Source organism: Pleurodeles waltl, chromosome 4_2 (assembly GCF_031143425.1).
Source record: "Pleurodeles waltl isolate 20211129_DDA chromosome 4_2, aPleWal1.hap1.20221129, whole genome shotgun sequence".
NCBI lineage: Eukaryota > Metazoa > Chordata > Amphibia > Caudata > Salamandridae > Pleurodeles > Pleurodeles waltl.
In genome coordinates, this window is record NC_090443.1 from 414087933 (window position 1) to 414112495 (window position 24563).

General features: G+C 43.5%; 2 protein-coding genes across 6 annotated transcripts in view; one reads left to right on the plus strand and one right to left on the minus strand.

The window, feature by feature from the left end:
* The window catches only part of UCHL5 (ubiquitin C-terminal hydrolase L5), a 140103-nt gene extending 131674 nt beyond the window's left edge, over window positions 1-8429 (minus strand). The window contains exons 1-2 of one of the 2 annotated variants that reach the window (XM_069231621.1): window positions 8191-8429; window positions 996-1059 (exon numbers count right to left, since the gene is read on the minus strand). In XM_069231621.1, the coding sequence (XP_069087722.1) occupies window positions 996-1059; window positions 8191-8266 (140 nt within the window). In that variant the 5' untranslated portion in view covers window positions 8267-8429. The remainder of the gene's footprint in view (window positions 1-995; window positions 1060-8190) is intronic. The other variant, XM_069231622.1, reaches the window with a different exon arrangement.
* Window positions 8430-9044: 615 nt separating this feature from the next.
* Window positions 9045-24563, plus strand: part of RO60 (Ro60, Y RNA binding protein) — a 556402-nt gene continuing 540883 nt past the window's right edge. For 2 of the 4 annotated variants that reach the window (XM_069231624.1, XM_069231627.1), the window contains exon 1: window positions 9045-9155. The gene's annotated coding sequence lies outside the window, so the exon portion shown is untranslated. The remainder of the gene's footprint in view (window positions 9156-24563) is intronic. The other 2 variants (XM_069231623.1, XM_069231626.1) reach the window with 2 other exon arrangements.

Consider the following 24563-nt stretch of genomic DNA (forward strand, 5'->3'; position numbering starts at 1 on the left):
AGCACTAGTGGTCACAGCGATATCAGAAACTGCAATCACTACTTCAAAATTAAATAAATCAAAATTTTCTAACAGTTTTGTTCATGTTTTTTATTTTTACTTCAAATGAAAAATATCACTAGCAGACAAGTTTCTCTAAAGCAAGATTTTTCCAATGCTCTTTTCAACACGTTTCCCTCCCCCCCCCCTTTTTTTTTTACCTCAACTACATGTTTCTTTAACAGTGGTCAATAAATCTTTTGGTCAATGCTCACTTCTTGTTGACCCAAAGAAAGCTCCTCGTACAGCTTAGTCATTTCAGTGAGACGCTTCTTTTATTACTAACATTGTTCCTCCCCCCTCATTTACAGCAATGAAAGTCTGTAAACAACAGTCACCCTTATTTTACTCCTCATGTGGGAAGGAAAGCATGTAAAGTTTCATGCTCACAAATGCGACATGAGTGATTATGCCATACTTGGCATGATGTAGCTTTCTTTTAGTTTGGGTGAAGTGTCAAAAAAAAAAAATCTTCAAATTTAACTGATAATCCGAAATAGTTTGTCATGAGTGCAGAGAAAGGAATCAAACACCGGCTAGTAATAAAGGGCCATATGTACGAACACATTTTCCCATAGACACAGAATGGGCAAAACTGCTTGATACATCTGGCCCAAAACGCTTATGTAAAGAAGTAGATACGAGTTTGTCATAAAAGAAATGGGCATTTTTATTTAGTGAAAAGTAAAGGCATCTGACAGAAGGATGGGAAAAACTAGCTAAAAAATTCTAAAAAGTGCATAAAAGGTCACAATAGTGATAAAATACAATTCACTGATATTTTTAAAAATGTACAAACTTTTGCTTTGAAAAAACATGCATGACCACACATGAAGTGGATATTAAAGGGTCAATATTTCAAAAACACAAGAAAAGTCTCAGTCAGGCTACAAATAACCACATTATTCATTTTCACCCATTTAAATTCTGGGCAGCATAATGAACAGTAAACATACTTCAGTTTTTCAAAGTTTTCCGGCTCCAAACTCCATATTTCTTCAACCTGTGCTCCAGAACAGCCTGAAATGAAAAAAGAAGCAGTTAAATCCGTACATGCAAAACTTTAAAAAGAAAAAAAAGAAAAGAAAAATACAATCCTCAATGCATTTATTTTTAATTGAACGTTTTGATTTTGAAATTAAAGAATCCTCAATACTGCTTTCAAGTTTCTGCAAATATTTGCATCTAATCAGACAGCATTCGGGTAGCATTATACGTAGCCTCATATTGTTCAACCTTGCAAACATGTGTACACATTTTTTTACACTGGAATTACTAATCAGTAGTGCTGTCCAAGCTTACAACATTTCTTTAGTGCACGCTCACCCTAACAATAAATGCTTTGCATTAATGAACCATAAATACGAGGTCGAACAGCATTCACACATGGACACAAATGTTACCTCTACTGTAGGCAATGCTCTTCCCTTATCCATAATGTGGTAAACTGGCAGCCAAAGGGTCTGTGCTGCAGGGGGTTGGGCCTACTTGTCTCAAGGACAAAATAAATATGAAAACTTGTTCTTGACCCCAAATAACATGGTCTGGGTGTGGAGCTACAGGAATTCCACACCCCTGTATGCAAAGTGCTCTGCTAACCTTCAGGTAAAACGTTTTGTAAATATGGTAAAGGAAACGTAAGGATCAAGCCAGCTAGTGACTATATGAGACACAGAGGTGTTAGCCGAGCCCTGTTTGCAGCATTGGGTAAAGCCTCTTCTACCGTAAAGGATTCCATTCACCTGTATGTATTCTGACACCTGATCTGCTCACCTACTAGGACTCAACACTAAATTTTCCCACATTCTTCACCATTGTTGAAATTACTATATCAAAGAAAAACATGAAAACTTAAAGTAATTAGTGAAATTTTATACTTAACAGTTTTGTCAGGCAGAAACTGAAAATTAAACTAAATTATCATGGGGAATATTAATAAAATAAAATGTGAATGAAACACAGATGTGCATCTAAGTGTCCATTGGTAAAGTTGCTGATAACCCACCCATATTCACAGAAGCATCAAAAAAGGTTTAGTGACTATAAAATAGAGGTGGGAGTTGAACTCCACTCGCAAAGTTTTTCCGAGTTCTGAAAATCTTCACATAGCTGAGTTTTTTTCTCTTATTTGCGCTCGCCATTGTTAGGTTGGCGAGCGCAAGAAAGGAAAATCTTACTCAGACCTCCTCCCAGCAAGATTTTTCAACGCAGGAGGTCACAAATGTTCGCTACTGCTCAAGTTGAGAAACCTTCTGTTTTCATTGAGGAAGGTGCTGCTCGACTAGAAAATCTACCACAGTGGCATAAAAGAAGCAGTGCCCTCTTGTGCTGCACCGGTGCCATTTGTGCTGTTTTTTCAGCGCTGGACATACACCCAGAGCTCACAATCAACACAAAGGGCGTGACCTATCGCACTCCGCCGCTCGCAAAACTCTGTAAATCACAGCACAGTTTTTTTGGTCACTTTGTGAAGTTCTACATAGTGGAACTCCGACCAGACCTTCAATAAAATCACCTGCCAAGGACACTGGAACAGTTTCAACAATTAGTCTGTTGCCACTGGCTTCTCCAAATCCATTTTGTTAGCCTTCTACGCCCACAAGTATGTCAAACACCCCCATTGTCAGGTATTCTTCCCTCGACTAATCGACTTGTCAACCGGATGAAATGAAGAATAAGCACATTCAACAATCAAGAAGGTTTCACTGCCTTATTTATGTGCATGATATTTCTAGAGCGAGGATCATATCTCAAGGGTGTCAAAAAGCTGTACAGGAAGTGCCACTGGAAACTTGTGTAATGAAAATGAACAGTCCATTGCTGCACCAAACAAGAGATCAACACAATGTTTCATAAAGTACATTGGGAGAAAATGTATAATGTCCAGCTTTCTCGCCTGATGGGTATGGTAGCACTGACGCGACAAACCAATGCACAAGAATAATGGAGCAGGAAAAGATGATCACATATAGAAGTATATATGTTACGTGACAATCTGAAGTGCAGAAAAAAAAATTTAACCCTAAATGCAGCATCCCATCAATAACAGCAATGCTTGAGCCAGTCGTCATTTAAACGAAAAGAGGTGAGTCAGCATAGGAGAGTGAGCAAAAAATAAAACGCAAGAGAATTAGGGCTAGGCTTGAGGGGATAAAAGGAGCAGAGTCGCATGTTTAGTCCCTTGCGGCCATCTCTGAGCAAAATGGGATAAAAAGTTATTCTAGGAAGACCAATGTGTAGGAAAGTGCCTCTTTTTTACATGGTTACCTCTCACTTTTTATCTGGTATCTGATGTAATTTCGACTGAAAGTGCACTGGGTTCCTGATAACCAGGTCCACAGTGCTAGATCTTTTTCTCAAAACTGCACAGTTGTTTCCCCAGTTCGCAAAACCTTTAGATCCCTCTGTAAGTCCCAAGTAAATTGTACCCCTGGTACCTAGAGCCTGGGGTACTAAAGAGGGTCCCGAAGGGCTGCAGCTCGAATTGTGCCATCCAGAGGGTCTCCTCGCCAAGCACATGACAGGCTGCGTGTCTCTGTGCAGACAAAGGTGAAAACACAAAATGGTACATATCCTGTGTGCCATGTCGCCAAACACTTGAAGCAATATAAGTAAGTCATCCTTATAGCAGGCCTTACAGCCCTAAGACAGGGTGCATAATATTACATGTGAGGACATACTATGCCTTTGTCGATTTTGAGACATAGTAAGCGACCAGGAAAGCCATTTTAAATGCATGTGCTGGACACTGGTTAATTTGAGTTCCCCAGCTACATGATGGCTACAGTAAAGACAGGGATGTTTGGTATCAGATATCTCATATTGGTGAACCCACACCGATGCCAGTGTTGAATTTACCAATACATGGACCCAGAGGTCACCATAGAGGTGCCCCCTGAAACCCCACCAGCTCTGGTGTTCTTGCTGACCAGTTTTTGCCAGTCTGCCACGTGAAACACTGTTTTGGACCCCTAGGGTGAGAGCCTTCTGCACTCAGGAGGCTCAGAACAACGGTCTGCCCGGGAACAGGGTATAACACTCCTTCCCACAGGATGACCTGCTGATTAGCATTCCTAAGGCGGAAAGCCTCAAAGGGCTGCCTCCTCTGAAATGCGGATCTGGCTCCCCTTACAGGAGAGGAAACCAACCTCCCTATCCAGAGCCCATTTGGCACCTGGACAGGCGGGAAAGTTAGCTAGCCAGGTAGGCGTGCCACCCCTAGGATAGTACCACCCCTAAAGTGGGCTAATGCGAGGTGTACACAACTTTTCAGAAGTAGCCATCTTGGTGACGGCATACTTGAGAATTCTGCAACAGGGTTCTGCCCACTTCCCACAGGAAGTGGTCACATAGGGGGCGTAGTGACCCCAAGGGTCAATAGCCCATTGGCTACTACCCTCACATCCCTAAGGCCCCTACATTCAGTATTTAGGGAAGCCCCTGGCACCAGGGAGAAGCAGATCCTGACTACCTAAGAAGACCAAGGATACCGAAGAGCTGTGACAGCAGAAGAGGAGAAAAGAAGCAGCTGACCTGGTATCAACTATGCCGGCCTGTCTGCATTCCTCGTCAAAATCTGCACCAAAGTTGACTCATCCTGCAGCTGTGAATGCAGAAGGACTGCCTGCCTTCAATAAAGACTCAAGACCTCCTGTGAACGATGGACCTGTTCTCCAACAACCTCCAAAGAAGGGACCCTGAAGCCTCTGGAACCACTAAAACCTGACACCTGAAGTCACGACCGCACCCACCGTCTCCGGCCCTACTATGGTGTTACATGTAGGGCTTTGAATGATGTATGGCGAGTTTACTTTGTATCTTCTACAGATCTACGAGAGCCAGAAGCACACCTCAGACGTGAAGCCTGTTGCAACTGTAAGCAGTCCTTCATGAAAGGCCATGCCAAAGTACCTAATAACACCTTCTACAGACAGACTGGTATTTTTTTGACAATGCGAACAAGCATGTTTGCTATCCAGATAGAAAGTAAACTAAGCTATTTAAAGGTACGAATCTAAGGACTCATGAAACACATATGTAACTAACAGTGCGAAGAGATAAAATAACAGTTTGGTATCCTGGAGTCTAAGCAGTTGGGTGCAATCAAAAGAGCGGAGAGGCTGGATATTATTTCTTTGTTCAAGCTGAGGTGCAGAACGATACCAGAGGGTTGCGTTAACTCTATCAGTGGTCTTAAAGATAGAATACGACAGTAATTCTTGGGGTGCTCCCGATCCCGTAACTTATCTATGCTGAACTATGTAGGCCTCTACCTTCGGGAGTGTACCATTCAAGAATAACATTCAAAGCAGTAATGTCAGAGGACACTTTTAGCAGCAGCTTGCACCACTGATCCTACTCATTTTCACTCATCGTTATCTTTCCTAAAGCAGAATTGCACAAGGCCAGAGTCTGTTTCTGACCCTGGGGGAAACCTTCAGACTGTAATAGCAGCTGACTGTTAGAATGAAAAGTATGTGCATACAGCAACTACTGCGAGCCTTTTTTTTTTTCTAATTGCTGTTTTTTTCACTTGACAAACTTCTATACATAGCACTTCGAAGAAAAACTCCATATCACCTTCACTCTAGCTCGTGTGTGTGTCACCACTTTGTGATTTAAATACAATCAAGGTTTTCATGTCTCTAAAAATAAATCTACTTCAACACACTAACCACAGAACTGACATCCATTATATGAGTTTATCATAGCATAGGTCATCATAGTGCATACTTGATGTGCTAACACAGCAAGGGAGCTTCATGAATACCTAATATATTGAGAAAAATGTCTCCAGAGGAAACACTTCAAATGACTGCATATCACGGTTCCTCTATTGGATATAAGGTTGCTGTGACTTTGCATTAAGCCTTCTATAAAAGGCAGTGAGTCCCTACACTATCGGCCAAAAGACATTTTGTATGCATCTGTCTGACAATTAATATAATTTTATTTTGAGTTTCTGACATACATCACTGGTGAAAGGTTTGCTGTGTGTGGGGGACAGCTAGAAAGTCCGTGATTGTACTCCTTTAAGGTCACCATATCCTTATCTTCTTTATACAGCATGCATACCACTCTAGTGGGCAAGTCTATATGTTAGTCTGTTAGTCCATTCAGCCTGCATGCATTACAAAGGTTAGCGTGGAAGCTAGGGCACTGTTAAATAATAAGCCAAATCAGAGCGAGCGGGCTGCGTAAGGTTTTCGGAACAGACTAGATGTTGTTATATTGATTTGTATAGCTGACTAATCATTCAAAGGGGATATCCAGCGTTTGGGAAGGTTTGTGGTCCCCAAGGTATTTATACGAAGAGTCAGGTCTTCAGCTTCTTGAGGAACTCAAGAAGTGAGGAGGAGGCAGCTCTGATGTGTTGAGGGAGGTTGTTCCATGTCTTGGGACCGTTTAGGAGAATGAGCGACCTCCAGTTTTGCTTTGCGGATGCAGGGAATGCGTGTGCCAGAGTGAGGGTGGATAATAGAGAAGACACAGAGTGATGAAATATTTGCTGTTCTATAAAGAACTGGCATGGTGACTAAGGTAAAAACTTTTTTTTTTTAAATACCTCAGCTCTGCTGTATTAACTCTTCTGAGATACTGAAACTGTATGTTACCTGTTGCTTTTTTCACAGCTCTTCGAAGCTTCATTAACCACAGAATTAATTTATTTTAAAACAGCCATTGCTTTTCAATAAGCTTGTTACAAACACGTAGTGCACAGTGAAAGGAGAAGTTTTAAGGTAGAAACATTAATTTCAAATTAACATGCAAAAGATTATATAATGCAATCAATCCAATCAGTGGGCATGCAGATAGAACAGTGCGGATTGTGCCAGGGCATAGATTATGTAAACACACAGAAATAAAACAATTAACGGCAAATCAAACAAATAATAAAAACAGGACTGGAAGGGTTGATGGAAAAATAGAGTTATTGTACACTATAGGAGGGGGTCGCAGCGCCAAATCGTGTGGAGATCTAGAGTATACGGGGAGTCGTGCAAATTGGTAAGTCAAAACTATGACTATAAAATGAGAATGATATAGTCAAATGGGATAGGCGATCCAGCTATGCGTTCATTTGTCTCTCTTATAACCTTTGAGATTTTCCATAAAGGAATTAAGTAAACCCGCACTAGGAAGTTTTCGTAATCCCCCAACCTCTTAGCGCAGTCATTTCTGCTGCAGCCCATCATATGGCAGGCAGTGCTTTGCCAGTGAGAGGTGGTGAGGGGAGAACCTTCCACTTCATAGTATAATGCGGCTAGCTAAAAGGAGGGCCAGATCAAGCAATTTGTTGGCAGTTTTGGCAAGTTTGGGGCGCTTGTTAAGACCGAATTATACAGCTTTCAAATGTGTAAAGGTCCGGACGCCAATAACTGATGTCAGTACACTGCGGATGTCATGCGAATAGGGGGAGGCGAACAGTGCCAGAGTATGTGCTTCAAATCTGCACTGGGGAAAACACAGCGGGCACAGTTTGAGCTGGTGTATTCGGAGATTCTGCTTAGTACGTCGGCTAAATTCCAAAACTAATTTAAATAAATCAGAAACTGGAGCCTGAAGGTTACAATCAGAAAACCGCTTCAGACAGATTAATCCGCTAAATTTCCACAGGCATGGATTACAATAGACGTTACAGATAATTACATACAGAACAATCGCCCACCTAACACTACTAGAATCCCGAAGCAGCAGGTAAAACACAGATGATGTCTGCTGCAGGCGCATTAACTCAAGCTCCAACACTGGGATGTGCGCCTCACCCGCATCTCAGTGTTTACGTACGTGATCTAAACTTGAGCTAATGCTATTTCATAATAATAATGTAGGACAGAATTCACTCTTTTTAGCTGAAAAAGTGCAGTTACGCCTGCAAAAAAATCAATGCAGCAGTGCAATTAACCCACGATTCTGTCTTACACAGACTGCTTTGTAACGTGACGTGCAGGTAAACTGTTAACCCCTCCCTGTCAGTCAGCTCTACTTTCATTCAGTGTCGCGGAGGATATACCACAAAACACATGGTGCACGGGGCGTAATGGAGATACAGCAGCATCTACTTGATGCCTGCGAAATGCTTTTCGTTGCCCTACCACTTTTTTGCTCGCTCTCTTCTGCCGGCTGAGGTTCGCCCTTTGCACGACTTACCGAAGCCTTTAATAAGCTCTGTAAAGACCCCAGGGTCGCTTTCCATCAAGCACCACTCGCCCGCGCTACCCGCCATCCTCACGTCGCAACTTGTAATGCACCCTTGCCTCTCTGCTGTTACGAAACTCGCGGAGCCTTTCAGCGCCTGTTAGCTAAAGGCGACAGCATCAAATATCCATCCCAGTAGCCCCCGCGCGCTCCGCCTGCAGCCCTAATACGCCGCTCTATGGCCAATTTGGACTCGGTAGGGCGCTTACTGAAGGCAAGCAATTTGCCATGATAGAACAAGTTGGTATTCATTGTAATGAATAACATAAAGGTTTTATATCGAAATTGTACTGAGTTTTCAATTTCCTTTAAAGTGCTGCATATAACTAGGTATGTTAACACTTATTAAAACGCGAATACGGGGCAAGTAAATTAGTATGTAATATTCGCCCATAGCAAGCCAGAGTTTTGTTATAAAGTTGTGTTTTGAGTTGAATAATTTTCCGGCTTTTCCATTTTGACATTATTGAGGCAATCGCGCTTGAAGATGGCACCCTCCTCCAGTCTGTTGGGTGTGAATCGGCGAGGACGCCATCTTATAACGGGAAAATCCGAGTACATAATAGCTTCGCGCTCACAACAAAGTTGCGAGCTTTTGAAAATGTCATGATAAAAATAGATCTGAATGTATGATTAATATGCTCCTTTGAAAAATATGGTTCAAACCCCGCGAACACGGCACACGAAAAAACAGCCAAACAAGTTAAATCAGCCGATCAGAGAAAATGTAGGAAATGAGCAGCATATCCTGCTCCAATTGCAGGGCTTCTTTCAGTGCTTGCTCGTGATGCGATTGGAGGGTTTATTTAAGTGGTAAGGACACAGAGGCTTGTGGCTTCGGGCCTGCGCCCGGTAGAAGAGCGGCCTACCAGGTTGGATTTCGTCGCGACACCTGCTGTGACGTCATTAAGTGTCAGGTGGGGACTTGGATTAAATAGAAAAGCCGCACTAGTGTGCGGACAGGCGCGTAATTTAATGCTCGTGACGCCAGTCTTTCGTCACACAAATCCTTAAAAGAGTGTGCGTGATGTTCGGTGTCGTCAAATGTGATGGACCTGTGAAGTGGTTGAAGCGGTTGGAGATGGCGGGAAAAGGAGCACGTGACGTGCAATAGGGAGTGAGAGTCAGAGCGCAGGGAAGAAAGAAGTGAACTTGACGATGCCTAGGGGCCCCTGACGCGCTACATACCCCAAGTCGTACGGAATGCGGATCACCAAGACTCTTTTCTAAGCTTTTGCTGGGGTACAGCAGCCTCATCAGAAATACGAAATTTTTTAGTTAGGCTCCTTGGTCCATATAAGTGCAAGTACACAGGAAATGCCCTGGAATAGTGACTGGAAATTGTAGTGTATATTTATAAAATTTTCTATTTTTCCAAAACTCCAGATCCTTCTAATGAAGTTCAAATAAACGATCTTTCAGATATCAGACTTTTCAATGAGAAATGAGAGGGCTCCTTCCCTCTACGTTTTCCCCTTGTCACTACACAGTGCAATATTATACTTCTTGATGTTTCAGTGTACTTATTTCACAATTTTGTGGTGTTACAACTCAAACAAAGGAGAGCGAGTGATCATGCAGCAGAAATTTCGAAATGAGGGGGTTGGGGGTGCTCTTGGTGAAAAGGGACGCAGTTGTGGGCATTGAGGGGTGGGAGAGTGAACTGGGGTTGATACTGATCAAGAGAAGAAACATTTAAGCGTGCCCTCAAATGTATACAATTACCTGCCGCGATTTTACTCTATAAACAAACCCATTGTCAGAACGTATATGACACCTTTTCATTGCTTGTGTCTCCCTCACACCCGTCTCTGGTCCAATGAAGGTGACAGCTGGGAAGTATCTTTTATTGACCCTAAAACCGAGGAGGGAAATGATGGAACTGTGTAGTGAACTTGAAGTGCGATAGTTAGAAAAACCAGTTTTTTGAAAGAAAAAACAACAACTGTAACGCAGTTTGAGGGCAGACAATTTAAAGAATTTAGGATTTTCATAGGCTTGATAGAGTCATAGGAGCTTATAGGGATTACTTAAATTCTGCGGCCACCTTGGCAGAAACAAAGTAAGCTCATATTTTGCAATAGCTGGAAACTAACTTAGTCATGTAAAGCCTTTGTAATCTTGTTGTAAGAAATGTTATTGACCTGAACCAAGAAACCTACAGCAGATGGGGGCTTTTAGTTTGAATATGTTATTAAAAGAGAAGCAGGAATACTGGGTTATATGACTCTCTTCTCAGAAAAAAACTCATTCAGTCTTCTGACAATTCCTGATTCTTGTAAGGAATCAATTCTGCTCACTCTTTTACAGAAGCTAAATGCCAACGTTTTACCCATCACTTGATATAAAAGCCAAACTGTATTCTCCTCTCTTGTAGTACCTACAAACGTGCTCTAGTACTATCTTATACCATTCCTACAAATGGTGTAACAAGTAACATCTTGGCTTTATCACTTTACCATTACTCATTCATCAAGCAGCGTTTGTTGATAAATTAAATCTTTTTACATGTTCTGTAGATTTTAAAACTGCTTTGATGAGGTGAATTGGGGTTTGCCGTGGAAAAAGCTGCAAAGGTAAGAGATCCTCATTGGCATGCTGTAAGCAATGAGGAGCTTAGGTGATAATAAAACTGGAAAACAACTGCACTATCTCAAATAAAATCTTCTCAAACCTGAAGCACACCATGCATTTGAGCAGATTTTAATCTTCCTGAATGTTCTTTGTCAATCACAGAAAAGATTAGCCTTTAATTCGTTCTTTAAGTCTTACAGGGTGATTTCTAAGTTTCTTGCTGCTTGTCATTGTTTACATGAAACCGAAGAGGGTGAGCTGAAGGTACTAAATTGACTGTGCCAGAGAGTGAAAAAAACAAGAAAGGGATCCTAGCTTGCGTAAGCTACTTGCTAGCTGAGTTGCACCTTAGTAAGCTTTAGGAGAAATTTAAGTCTGTAATGAAGATTTAGGTGAAAGTGTTATCTCAGAAGAGGGGTTGGGACAATTTTAGAAGCAAAAGGTTTGCTAACTACAGAGAGATAAACTATGTGTTTGAAATTTAGGTCCCTGTTAATAGAGCCGTGAGAATCAAGTTTAATCCAACTATGTTTTTGTTTTTACCAGTGTATAAATTAAGATCCGCTTGTGGTTCATACCAGCAGTTGGAGGATAATTTTCAGATTTTGTTATACGGACTATAGGGCCACTGGACATTTGGGCTCCACCTCAGTTTTAAACTCTGCTAATCTTTAAAGTGACTGGTCTGGCCGTTCAGGGCTGAACACTTACCAGTAATCCAGATCTGGGTCTACCACTGTCTGAGGTAAGGACGACTATTTATGGAAGCTAAACTGTCACCATACACTAGAATATTTGTTAGACTCTTGCACCTTCTCAGGAAGAAAAAGCCAAAGGTGTAAAAAACCTAATTGTTGATGAAGTTTTCACAGGGTAGGAGAAAACCTAGAGTCGGGAATCCAGGTAAGGAAAAGCAAAGAGTCAGAATCACCAAGTAGAGGGAACAAGGACACGAGTAAAGGAATACAGCTTTGTTACAAGGCACCCTCTAACCAGACTGAGGCCTTTAAATAGTAAAAGAACAGGAAAATGAATTGACATCAAACACCACATAACCGGAAACATAATGGATTGGGCAAGTCAGGAACAAACCACAGGAGGAACAGCCATAATGGAAAGGGAAAAGAAAAGAGAACTAAAACCTTGAAGTGGACAACCTGTGAAGTTTACATAGCAGTCAGCTGCAAACCCTCAGGCAAATGACTCCCATTTTAGAGTTGGAAAGAGAAGGAGCAGCAGCCATGAGCCTAGAAGCATGAGAGGAATTGGGCCCAGGTGAGAGACTCTCCCAGCCTGCAGCAGAGGACTTTGTGCGGCATGCTCAGTGGCCTAGGAACCACAGGACCCAGCAAAGTACTGTGGTTTTTGGATGCCGAGGGGCCAAGAAGCCATGAATGCAACAATATAACCCCCTCCTGAGGCCACAGCTTTGTTAGGAAAGACCAGATTGAGTGTAGAGTAACGAGGCAGCAACCCATGGATGCTCACTAGCAGGATAGCCTTTCCAGTGAACAAAGAATTTCAACTGTCGACTAAAAATTTGTAGAGATCTGATGAAAAGGAACAGGTACGAAAGGCTTTAACTGGGAGACATGAAAGGTAGGGTGAATCTTCCAGGAGTTAGAAAGGTGGAGCCTAAAGGTGATTGGATTGATTTGTTTGGTTATATCAGAGGGCTCCAATAATCTAGGATGAAATTGGACAGGCATTTTTCAAATGGGCAAGAACCTGAAAGACAACTGAACCTTCTCTCCTGCTTCAAAGCTCGGAACCAGTCTTAACTTGTCAGTGCTAACCTTCAAAGCCGTCTTTAAATTCTGAAGATGTTGTGCAGTTACTCTTCTTTCAGAGTCGGGTTTCTGTAGGAAATCAACAGACAGCATGCACAAGAGAGCTGGACAGTAAAGAAGAGGAAATAAATAAAGAAGCCATTGACCAAATAGAATGGGAAGACTAAGGTAAGCAGAGTTGTTACACAAGAACTATGCTAAGAATAGGCGTCCTTCCCAATAGTTTTGAGCTTGATGGATACCCATCGTAGAGCAGATTGACCACCAGAATGTAGAATTGTAGTGAGAGCCCCTGTTAGAGATAATGGTGTCAGGGAGGCCATGCTGGCAAAATATATCAGTGAGGCATTTCCTAGCCACTATACTGGCCTTGAAGTCATCTTGAAAAAATGGTGTACAGTGACCATGATCACTTGGTTTCAACCTGATGGGGCGCAAGTCCATAATAAAGTTGGTGGAAATTGTGCCGGGGATAAAGCTGAACAAGCAAAGACAGACGAAAAACAAAGGGCTTATCATAGATGACCTTGTCCAGGGGTGTGGAATTTATTAAAATATCTACTTGTCCAGGGGACAGGTTGGTTCTCAAATCTACTTGTCCTGTAAAAAGATCTACTTGTCCCTTTGGTGCCATGTAGTGTGGCGACAAATTATGGCAGCAATCTCATTATGTAAGAGCTCTGATAATAGCCTCTCTGATTATGCCAGGGCTACTACCATAGTAGGGCTTGAATACTTGCAGTTTCAATCCCTACTGTAGCAATTTCCTTATTTTGCCACCTTTCTGCAGATCTGCATACTGGGGCTGGAGGAAGCAGTAAGCAATAGTTCCAGGGCTGGAATGCCTTTGAGTCTGCAAACCTACTAACCTGCATGTTTTAAAGATTTTCATCAGCTTCTCTCTAATATTTTCCCATAATAAGAAACGTTGGACATTTACTCCTGACAATGGCAGAATTAAAACTTCTTCCAGGGTTGGGAAGAAAGTGGCCGGAAATGAACTTGCAAATGCTCAATAGATTTTCACATGAGCAAATCTACACATGCGTATTTACCCATACTAAAATACAGTTCACAAATATTTTATAGGGGTGCGACATATACCATGGGTGCACTTTTGTGACTTTCTTTAAGAATTTGGGGCCACATGTAGGTAGGTTCAGATTTGCGACCCGCAAATTGCGAGTCACAAATCCGAATGTAGGATGGTGTCCCTGACACCATCTGTGATTCGCAAGGGTTTCGCAAATGCCCACCTAGTGAATAATCATGAGGTGGGTCGCAATTTGCGACCCCCTTGCAAATAGCGGCCCTCACAGGGATGGTGGCCTGCTGGAGACAGCAGACCACCATGTCTGTGACTGCTTCCTTAAAGGAAAACGAGATGCATTACAAAAACGAAAAATGAAACGTTTTCATTTAAGTTTTTCAGAGCAGGCAGTGGTTCGCAGTACCACTGCCTGCTCTGTATTTATTTTTACAGTGACATTCACAGTGGGGAAGGGGTCCCATGGGGACCCCTTCCCTTTTGCGAAAGTGTTAGCACCCATTTCAAATGGGTGCAAACTGCGATTGGTTTGCACCCGCGTTCGCGGTCACAAAACAATCCTACATTGCACTGCGATTCGCAATTAAGAATGGAACACCCCTTCCTAATTGCGAGTCGCAAACCCGTTTTGCAATTCGGTAACCAGGTTACTGAATCGCAAAACTGGGTTTGTGCAGCGCAATGTGCTTTTTGCACGTCGCAAACAGCGAAAGTCGCTGTTTGCGACATGCAAAAAGCTACCTACATGTGGGTCTTGGTCCCTAATTAGGTCTGGTGTTAACAAAGACATTTTGTTTTTATTAAACTTCTATTTCTCTCTCTTTCGGCTGGCTTTACTGTGAGTGATCGCATTCTCCTCTTCCACAAGGAGCATATTGGCACACAAAGTAGTTTTGTTCAGTGTCAGGAACTACAGTGGCAATCAGTGACGTAACGAAACTGGAGGGTGCCCCTTTGCAAAGAACATGGAGGAGCCCCCACTCCAGACTCACTCAGGGCAGGTGCTGTGCTGAAGGGGCCCCCTGGAGGGCGGCTGCAGGGCCTTTGTTATGCCACTGGTGGCAACGTGTGCTTTTAGAGTTCAAAAACGTTTTTTTTTTTTTTTGCCAGTGTTTGTTACAATGTTGAGGGCCTGGTAGCTCCCACAACAATAAAGTGTTACAAAAGCCATGTCAAAACAAGACACGCATTGATGAAACTAAAAGACTTATAAAAATATGTCAGACCAGTTGGCTTTGTCAGTGTTTGTTTATTTTCATGCTTCCCATATTCGTGTTGAAAATGGTTACACTGATTTTCCATTAGAAATATTTTTGGGAAATACTAGCATGCATCAACACATTTTACTAAATGACACTTCATTTGCATCTAATCAGAGAGCATTCTGGGAGCATTATACTTAGCCTCATAGCCTTAACTTTTCAAACATGTGTATACACGTTTTTTTTTTGTACTGGAACCAACGTCAGTAGTGAAGTGTGACCTTAAAACATTTATTTACAGCACTCACCCTAATAATGAAGGCTTTCAAATAATGAACCATAAATACAAGTTCGAACAGCATTATCTTTTGGAAACACATTACCTCAACTGCAGAGAGTTCCACTCTCTGTAAACAGGCAGCCAAAGGGTTTGTGCTGCAGAGGGTTGGGCCTACTTGTCCCAAGGACAAAGTAAACATAAAAACTTGTTGCCCTTGACCCCAAACAAGATGTCCCTCGGGCGATAGGATCCCTGTTGTCCTGTGCAAGACTGCACTCTACATTCCGGTGAACAGACTATCAACAGAAGGAATGCACAACACACTCGCAATACCTGCTAATGCAAAATCATGACATATTTCTATAATCCTGATTTGAAGAGTCTTAGTTGGAATCAACTAGGCCCACAGTAAAAAAATATATAGATTTGGCTGGTAGGCCAAGGGCATTTGACTCCAGAGAGCATCAAGGGCTTATGGCGAGATCTCAGTGTCAGCGTTCCACACCCGCTGTAAGAAAGACCTAGCCAGACAGATATCTTCATAAAGGAGCAAAAGGACAGGTGTCTCATAATACTCAACCACAAAGTCCCTTCTAGACAAGGCATCAGCAGGAATGTTCTGAGCGCTAGGGATGCAAGTTACAAAAATAGACATATTGTGAAAAGAAATGGGACTAGCAAGCTTGTCTACTACTTCTACACTGCATACTCTGCAGAACTAGAGATTTCAATGACCTAGCTGAACCTCAAAAGGTTCAGCTGCTTTCATTAAAAGATGTAGCCATTCCATAAGGCATGTTTAAAGGCCAAGAACTCTTGTTCCAGAACGGAATATCCTTGTTCACGACATGAGAGAGATAAAAGGTGGCGTGCTCCAGATTGGCCACCTAGAGCTGAAGCAGAATTTCTCCCAGTGGCATCCGATGCTATGCTAAATTCTTCTGTCAGATCTGAGTGCCAGAGAATAGGGGCTTGGGAGAAAGCCTTCTAGAGCTTGATATAGGCCTCCCGAGCCTTTGGAGTCAAATAAAAACCTTTAGGTAGGATTTCCTTCTTCAGAGTGGCAGAAATTTGACTGGTCATTTCAGCAAACCTTTTATTAAACTGTCTATAAAGGTTAGTCAATCCCAAAACTCTAGGTATCCTTGATCGTCTTGGCGTTGGTTAGTCCAGAACAGCATATATTTTAGGAGGATCCATAGATAATCTACAGATACTCCGGTTTTGTTCTTTCAAATTCACACTTCTGTTTTTTATAGGATAGATAGTTGATCCTGAGCTACAGAAGGACTACACAAAACCTGGACTCAATACTCCATAATAGAAGCATAGAAGATCAGAATGTCTTCAAGATATACCATAAGATTTCTCGTTCAGGACTTTCAAGAATATGCCATTGATGAACTTCTGATAAACTGCTGGAGCATTCGTAAGGCCAAAGGGCATGATCTGATATTCGTAAAGTCCGAATGGTGTAAAAAAGGCCATCTTCCACCCAGCTCCTTCCCTAATCCAGAGAAGATAGTAAACTCCACAGAGATATAATGCATCAATTATTTTGCTCCGGGAACCGACTCAAGTACTTCTTTGATGAGTGGAAGCAAGTAATGGTCCTTAATGGTGATCCATTGTAAGCCATGATGATCAATGCAATGTCTCAGCTCTTTGGACTTCTGAGGGACTAAGAAAAGTGGAGCTCCAGTAGGAACTGTAGAGCATTGGCTCCCAACCTTTTGACTTCTGTCGAAACCCACGGTATCAACATTGGAACCTGGGAAGCCCCCAATGAGGCATTAATGAAAGCTGGGGACCTAATCTGTTAATATTATTTAATTTTCTCAGCAGTCACGGATCCCCTGAGGAGGCTTTGCGGACCCCCAGGGGTCCCCGGAGCACAGGTTTGGAACCACTGCTGTGGACTAGGCAATCTGTTCCAAAGATTCTTATCCAAATATTCCTTTAGAACTTGTTTCTGGTGCTGGAATAGAGAGTATACTGTACCATAGAGATTATCGGAATGGCACAATCCAAATCTATGAGTAGGGAGAGACACAGAGCTAGCCTTCTGGAGGACATCAGAAAATTCCTGGTAAGCTCTAGGAATGGACAAAGGTAAACCAATAGTTGCTGGAGTCTGGTCTTCAGTAAGTTCTTATACCATGTTAGCACAATAACTCCCATCTGACTAACATTTACCTCTGCAGAACTGTGACAGTAGAGAAACAACTCTGGTCTAATACACATAGGGACTGTATTGTTCCAGCTAGGATATACAAAGCAATATGGCATAGCAAATATGATCAGATCAAAGGCAACCATCTCTTTGTGATTGCCTAAAGACACTAAGAGGAGAACCGTGATGGAGCTCAAAAGATCCAAAGTCAAAGGGGACCTGTTGATTGCTTGTATGTAATTTGGAGATGACTACTTCCTGATCTGAATTTGGAGCCTCTGGGCACAACTCAAGTAAGTATACATGCTGGAGGCACTAGAGTCTAACAGGGAAGGAATAAGACAGTCTGGTCAGGATCAGCTTGAAGGATCAACTGTCACACGAACAAGCATTAATCGGATCCACTAGAAGAATTAACCAGCTTTTGCAATGCTATAGGTTTCGCATTTACTTGAGTTGGAGCTATTGCCATTGTAAAATTATAATTGGACTTCTTTTGGCACATTAATTGGTCAACCCTGCTGCATATTTTGGTCCTTTCTGCCACATAATTCCAGTATCCTACTAGAATATGTTTTTCAAACAAGGCCCTTCCAACACAAACTATTCCCAGGTGCAAAATAAAAGTTCCAGCCATAAGAGGACTTACAAATACACTTGATAGTGGGATGGGTTATTATTTTGGGATCCCCAATAACCTAGTGTGGGGACCTAGAGATGATCTAGACAGAAAGAGCACATTGTGGTGAGCACATTTTAAAGCTGGTCCCTTTGTCCTAAAACAACCACAGTTATGAGCAAAAATGTTTTGTAGAAGGAATGCCTTGCAAAGCATTATGGGGTGAGTTTCTGAGTGCTGCAAATATTGTAGTATGTTGGCTGTAACACCACCAAAAAAATAGCATTTTTAAGAACCATGGTCATGTAACCATATAGTTAGCCACCAAAGGGCATAGCCACATGAAACCATAATAGTAGAAAATAATGCAGTGCAACCATATATTTATCCCCTACAGGATGAAGAGCACTACACATTTTGAAGGCTATCAGGCCAACTACAATGATATTACAAACAAGACCCTTAAAAACAAACTACACGCAGCTATAAAACAAACGTGCCAGCAATGAGAGAGCTTAAAGAGACACTGAATGGTGGGAGGGATTATTATTTTGGGGTCACCACTAACCCAGTGTGGAGACCCAAAGATGATGTAGACAGAAAGAGCCCCTTACTGTGAACATTTTGGTGGTGATCCAATTGACCTAAGACCACCACAGGCTAAGTTACGGGCAAAAATGTTTTGTAAAAGAATGCTTGCGAAGCATTATGGGGCAAGTTTCCAAGTGCTGCAAATATTTTAATACGTTGACTGTAATGCCCAGAAAAGCCCCTAAAACCCACCACAAAAAATAGCATTTCTAAGAAACATGAACATGTAGCCATAAAATCCGCTCTGAGAGGGCATAATCCCATGAAAACAGAATGGTAAAAATTAATGCAATGCAAAGACATATTTTGACCCTAGAGAGCATAGTACAGTATACATTTTCAAGGCTTGCAGGGCTACTATAATGGTATGACAAACAAGGCTCTTAAAACTCAAACTACTCTCAGCTGTAAAAAAAAAAGTTGAAGCCATGAGAGAGCATAAACAGATGTTAATGGTGGGAGGGGTTATTATTTTGGGGTCCACACTAACCTAGTGTGGGAGCCCTAAGATGATGTAGAAGGAAAGAGCACTTTGTCGTGAAAGTTTTGGTGGCGGTCCCATTGTCCTAGGACCACCACAGGCTGAGTTATAGGCAAAAATGTTTAGTGAAAGAATGCTTGCAAAGCATTATGGGCCAAGTTTCCTGAATGCAGTGAATATTGTAGTATTAGCTCTACGGCTGTGTCAGGAGAGGCACTTTGAGGATTTCTGTGTTTTTTACATAAAGCATTTATCCATTGCAAGTGTTTTTGTGAAAGCTATGGAGCGTGAAGGGGATAGCAAAAAGAAATGACTCTGATTAGGTAACAGTGTGAACAATGTGACCAGCGCTTCAATACCGCCAATGGAGTTTGCGCTGCTGTTCTGCGCGGTGAGTGTCATGGCCGCCATGGAGCATGAAGGGAAGAGACTAAAGAAAAAAATAGTTTCCCCACGCTAAAGTATATCAGCAACCGCGCAATATTCCATGTAACAGGGTCAGTCTGCAAGGCAGTAACAAAACCGCCCCACGGTGGGACAAACGTAAAGCATTTACCAATGACATTAAGGGATTTTTTAAAGGGAAGCCCACGAACGAGTAAAAGTGATGGGTATGAGATGGGCGTGGTTAAAAGCCCACAGAATACTTACAACAGGTTGAAAAGCACTTGCATGCTCGACCTAAAAACTTTAGTGATAGTAGAATCTCCTGGCCTTTTCTCCCTTACAAAGGATAGGAGTGGGCGTTTTCTTCTGGCACGGAGGGTCGAACAGTACGGTTCTGCAGCAGATGGTTAGGCTTCAAGTCTTTGTTCCCTTTTGTCGTTGAGCAAGGGATCTCTAGTGCAGCTGAGATGCATTGGCTCATTAGGCACCTCAGCAAAACAAACAACTGTCTCAGTAATTGGCTTAGTTAGCCTAAAAACTCAGGAAGAAGTAGTAGAAGTGAGCCTCTAGCGTCTCAGATTTTCCATTCTCTTTTCCTTCAGTTGGTGTTTAATCAAGAGAACCTTGTCTAGAAGTTCAGAAAACAAGGAATCCCAGGTTACTCTTGCCAGCCCATCCTTTAACTCCTCCTTTAATCCTATATGGAATAAAGTCCATCTGAGTTTGTTCCACCAAGGTGGTCGCAGCTGAAAGCTTTCAAACCTGAGTGCAATACAGGAGTACTTCAGAGTTTCTCTGACAGAAGTCATTTAGGGTGTCCTCGGCAGAAACTTCACAATCTGGTGTTTGAAACAAATACTTGAACTTTGTCAATAAATCAGCATAATTATTCATGCAATCACCTTCCCTGACAACTAGAGGAGTTGACCAGGCTAGGGCTGCACAGGTCAAGGAACCAATCACAAATCCCACTTTGGATTGGTCAGGAGAAAATTGTCCAGGTCTGAAGGCAAAATAAACCACAAGGCTGTCCAAAAACTCTATCAACCGCAGAGGATCTCCAGAATACCTTAATGTTGAGTGGCTGATGGCAGACAGATCACAAAACCTGGAGTGGATTGTCAGACAAAGCACATCATTCTCAGTCCTCAGTTTTTTCAATTCCAGTGTTTATTACTGAAGGACTGTGACTAGATTAACACCATGATTCATGCTAGTAACAGTCTGATATTTTTAATGCCACAACCAGCTCAGCTGACCCATAATCTAGATCCCGGTCTTCCGTTGTCTGAGATTAGGGCAACTGTTTCCAAAAGCCACAATGTTATCATACACCGGAATATGTTGTAGGTAATTGACCCCGCAAAGTACAGTTGTTCTCGGGCACCCATGAAGCCAAGAAGCCACAGATGCAACGGTGACTAGGGTGGATCTTAACCATTTTTTTTAGTTTCTATGCAATAGATGACCAGTTAGACAGCTTTTTTTTGTTGTTGTTCTTTTTATTTATTTTGCACTGAATGTTGATTAATTATAGTTTTTATGTCTCACTGTAATTGTTGTTTTTTTGTTTTTTTTATAAACAGATTTTTATTGTTTTTCAAGATGTATGTTTTCAAACCTTTAGTACAGACTGTACGACGCAGTTCAATTTGATATATTATTGACATTTGCACATATGACATTTCAGGGAGTATATGTGTTTCTCCAAGAAGGTACAATAATGAGGAAATTGTTTCAGTCCGGCCTATGACAGCGACCCTAGCCAGGGATCCCATATCTTGTCATGCTTCTCCTGATTTGCACACCAGTCCATTCCTGTTCTCCATTTTTGTAGGGACGGGCCAGAGGAGGAGTTCCAAGCCGCAGCAATATCTCATTTTGCTACCAGCAGGGCCGTGCCAATAAGAGCGCGGTTTGTCCGCGATCTCACTACATCCTCCATTACCCCCAATAACACTAAGCCAGCAGAGAGCTGTAATTCAATTTCCAGTATCTTGTTTAATTAGTTTAGCACCCTCCCTTAGTAAACCTGCAAAACTGGACAGGACCAGACCATATGAAAGAAATCTGTGTGATCCCCGGCACAATGAGGACACCAACTCTTTGGCCTCAGTCCAGCTCGATTGAGCCTGACAGGTGTTAGGTACGCTTTGTGTAGATAGTAAAACTGTACGGTGCGGAGTTTCGCTGAGATAGCCAAGCTCCTGGGGGCTCTCAATGCCTCCGACCATTCCGAGTAGTCTAGAGCGCCTACCCACGTCTCCCACCCTGTCCTGGTCAAATCCAGGCCCTCTGGTGTATTATTAATTAACATCTTGTAGATCTGTGAAACCCCTTTCCCGTTCAGATTCCCCATGAGTAACTTGGCTTCAAGTGGGCTAAATTTCGGCTGTGGGCTTGCTTTCGGGAGAAGTGTTCCTATGGCATGTCTAAGTTGGAGATATCTGAAGAACTTTGTTCGAGATAGTTAAAAGTCTGTCTGTAGTTCCTGGAAGGTCTTTAGTGTCCCTCCCTTCCACACATCGCCCACCAAGGAAATACCCAATAAGTCTCATTCCGCAAACCCTTCCAGTGCAGAAGTAGCGCTCATCCACCTCCCTCTCCACAGTGTAGTCTGCTGTGTAACCACTGCATTCCAATGGGTGTGCCGGTGCGCTGCTCGCTAGGCCAGAAAAACTGCCTTGGTAATCGCCACTATGTGGCGGGGGAGAGGTGTACCATACAACATATTAAGGATGCGTGGGAAACCCAGGATTTCCAATTCCACCTGGTATGCCGGGTCTGACCAGCCTCCATTGAACCAATCATGAATCACCAGTAACTGGGTCGCCAGATAGCATAGGTATGGATCAGAGGACCCCAAGCCCCCTTTGTATATTCCTTTCCTGCAAAACCTCCCCTCCAGAGGAATAGTGCAGTGGCTGCCTCCAAGGCTCGGAACCATGAACGAGGGATCGGAAAAGGGAAATTCTGGAATGCATACAGTAGCCTAGGCAGAACCATCATCTTATACAGGGCAACACGTCCCATTACATTCAGCGGCAGTGTCTGCCATCTCTGTAAGTCCGTCTTGACCCGTGTCGACAGCGAGTCTAGGTTCTTTGCCCAAGTCAGTTCCGGCAGGAGAGTCACCCAGACACCGAGGTATTTAAAACTCAGTCTACGGAGGGGTATCATGTCTTGCCAGTCAAAACAGTAACGGGTGTTTATCAAGGGAACTAGCATTGACTTTGTGGGGTTCATTTTCAAGCCTGATGCAGTTGCGTAACTTTGAAGGAGTAGAAGACTGCGTGGGCCCGATATGCTTGGTGCGCCCATGTATGGCAGGACGTTTTCTGTGTATTGGGCTATTCTGTCCTCCCTGGCGTGTCCCCATTTCCAGCCACGATATTTCTAGATCCGTCTGGAACATCTGAGCCAGAGGCTCTATAACCAGGGCAAAGAAGGGGGGATAGCGGGCATCCCTGTCTCGTACCTCGTCTGACTTCGAAAATTTATGACATGGTCCCATTGACCTGCACCCTGGCCGAGGGGTCAGCATATAGCGCCCGGACTAGGCGACAGAACCTCGGTCCGATGCCCGCCTTCTGGAGCATCAAGAAGAGAAAACCCCAGTCTACCGAGTCGAAAGCCTTCTCAAAGTCGATAAATAGCAGAGCCAGGTCCCGGGGCAACCGATGCCGCTCAGCAAGAACCACATGTAATCGACAGATACAATGGCGAGTGCTCCGGGTTGCCATCAATCCTCATTGATCGGAGTGGACCAGTTGCGGCAGGACTCTTAAGACGCGCTGCAAGAATGTTGGCGAGGATTTTGACCTCGCAGTTAATCAGAGATATCGGTCTGTAGTCCGCACACTGCAGCGATGGGGGTTGAGATTTGGGGATCACCACAATGGTGGCCTCATCTAGTCCTCTCGGAAAGGATTCTCGTTGCTCCATCTCCTCAAAGAGAGCCATCAAACGAGGCACCAAATCCTTCCTATACATCTTATAGTATTCTGGTGGGAAGTTGTCAGGGCCCGGGGTCTTCCCAGCTCTCAGCCCCGAGATGGCTCCGTCTATCTCTTCCTCACTCAGGGGTTCGTCTAGAATCTGCACCTCCGACGGGGGCAATCGCGGCTAGGAGATTTCATCCAATAGCCTACGGGCATGCACCGGATCGACCGAGTCTGAGGCCTTGTATAACGCTCTGTAGTAGCGGGCAAAGGCCTCTGCTATATCTTGGTGTCTCTCGGCCTTGCCAGGGTCTCCATCCCAAATTTCGGGAATGATGCCCGAGGCTCTATGGTGAGAAACCAGCCAGTGTAGCAACTCTCTGGTCTTGTCCCCCCACCCATAGATTCTCGCAGTGCTCGCTCGCCACAGGGCTTTCGCTGCCTCTAGAGATAAGTCCCTGATTTCCTCGCGTATTAGGGAGAGTTGTCTCGTCACCTTCTCGCTGGGCTCTACCTCTTGTGTGTGTTTGAGATCTGCCACCCGCTTTTCTAATAGTTCAATATCGTGGGTTCTTAGGCGCTGTATATCACGCGTATTAATCCCTAGGCCGACCCCCTCAGTACAGCCTTGCCTGCAGCCCATAAGGTACCAGGAGAGGACACCGATCCATCGTTAAAGGTGAAATAGTCAAGCTGTGCCTTTTGCAGTTGCCCCACAAACTCCTCGTCTTGCAAGTACCAAGCATTTAGCCTCCACATAGGGCGGTTCATCGGTCGGGTATGGCCTATCACAAAGCAAAGTGGTGCATGATCAGACATTCCTCGCGCTAGGATCTCAATGTGGGTTAGGGCATTGCAGTCAGTGCTGGGCAATAGTAGCAGATCGATTCGGGACTGTGAGTAGCGGGCCGCAGAGCTATGGGTAAATTGCCTTTGTCTCGGGTGCCACAGCCACCACGCGTCACAGAGCCCTGCCGCCGCCAGCCAGTCTGCGAGACGCGTCGCCATTTCGCGCCTATGGGGGGTTGTTGGGCCATCTACTTCCAGGGCAGGGTCTGGAACCGCGTTAAAGTCACCCCCTAACATAGTGAGTCCTGGGGGTAGGCCCGGGAGAAACTGAGTGAGTTCTTTGATAGCCCCATGTTGTAGCGTCGGAGGAGCGTACACACTGACGACGTTGATCGTCACCCCCTCCACTCTGCCAGTAATGGCCACAAACCGACCCTGATTGTCTCTCCA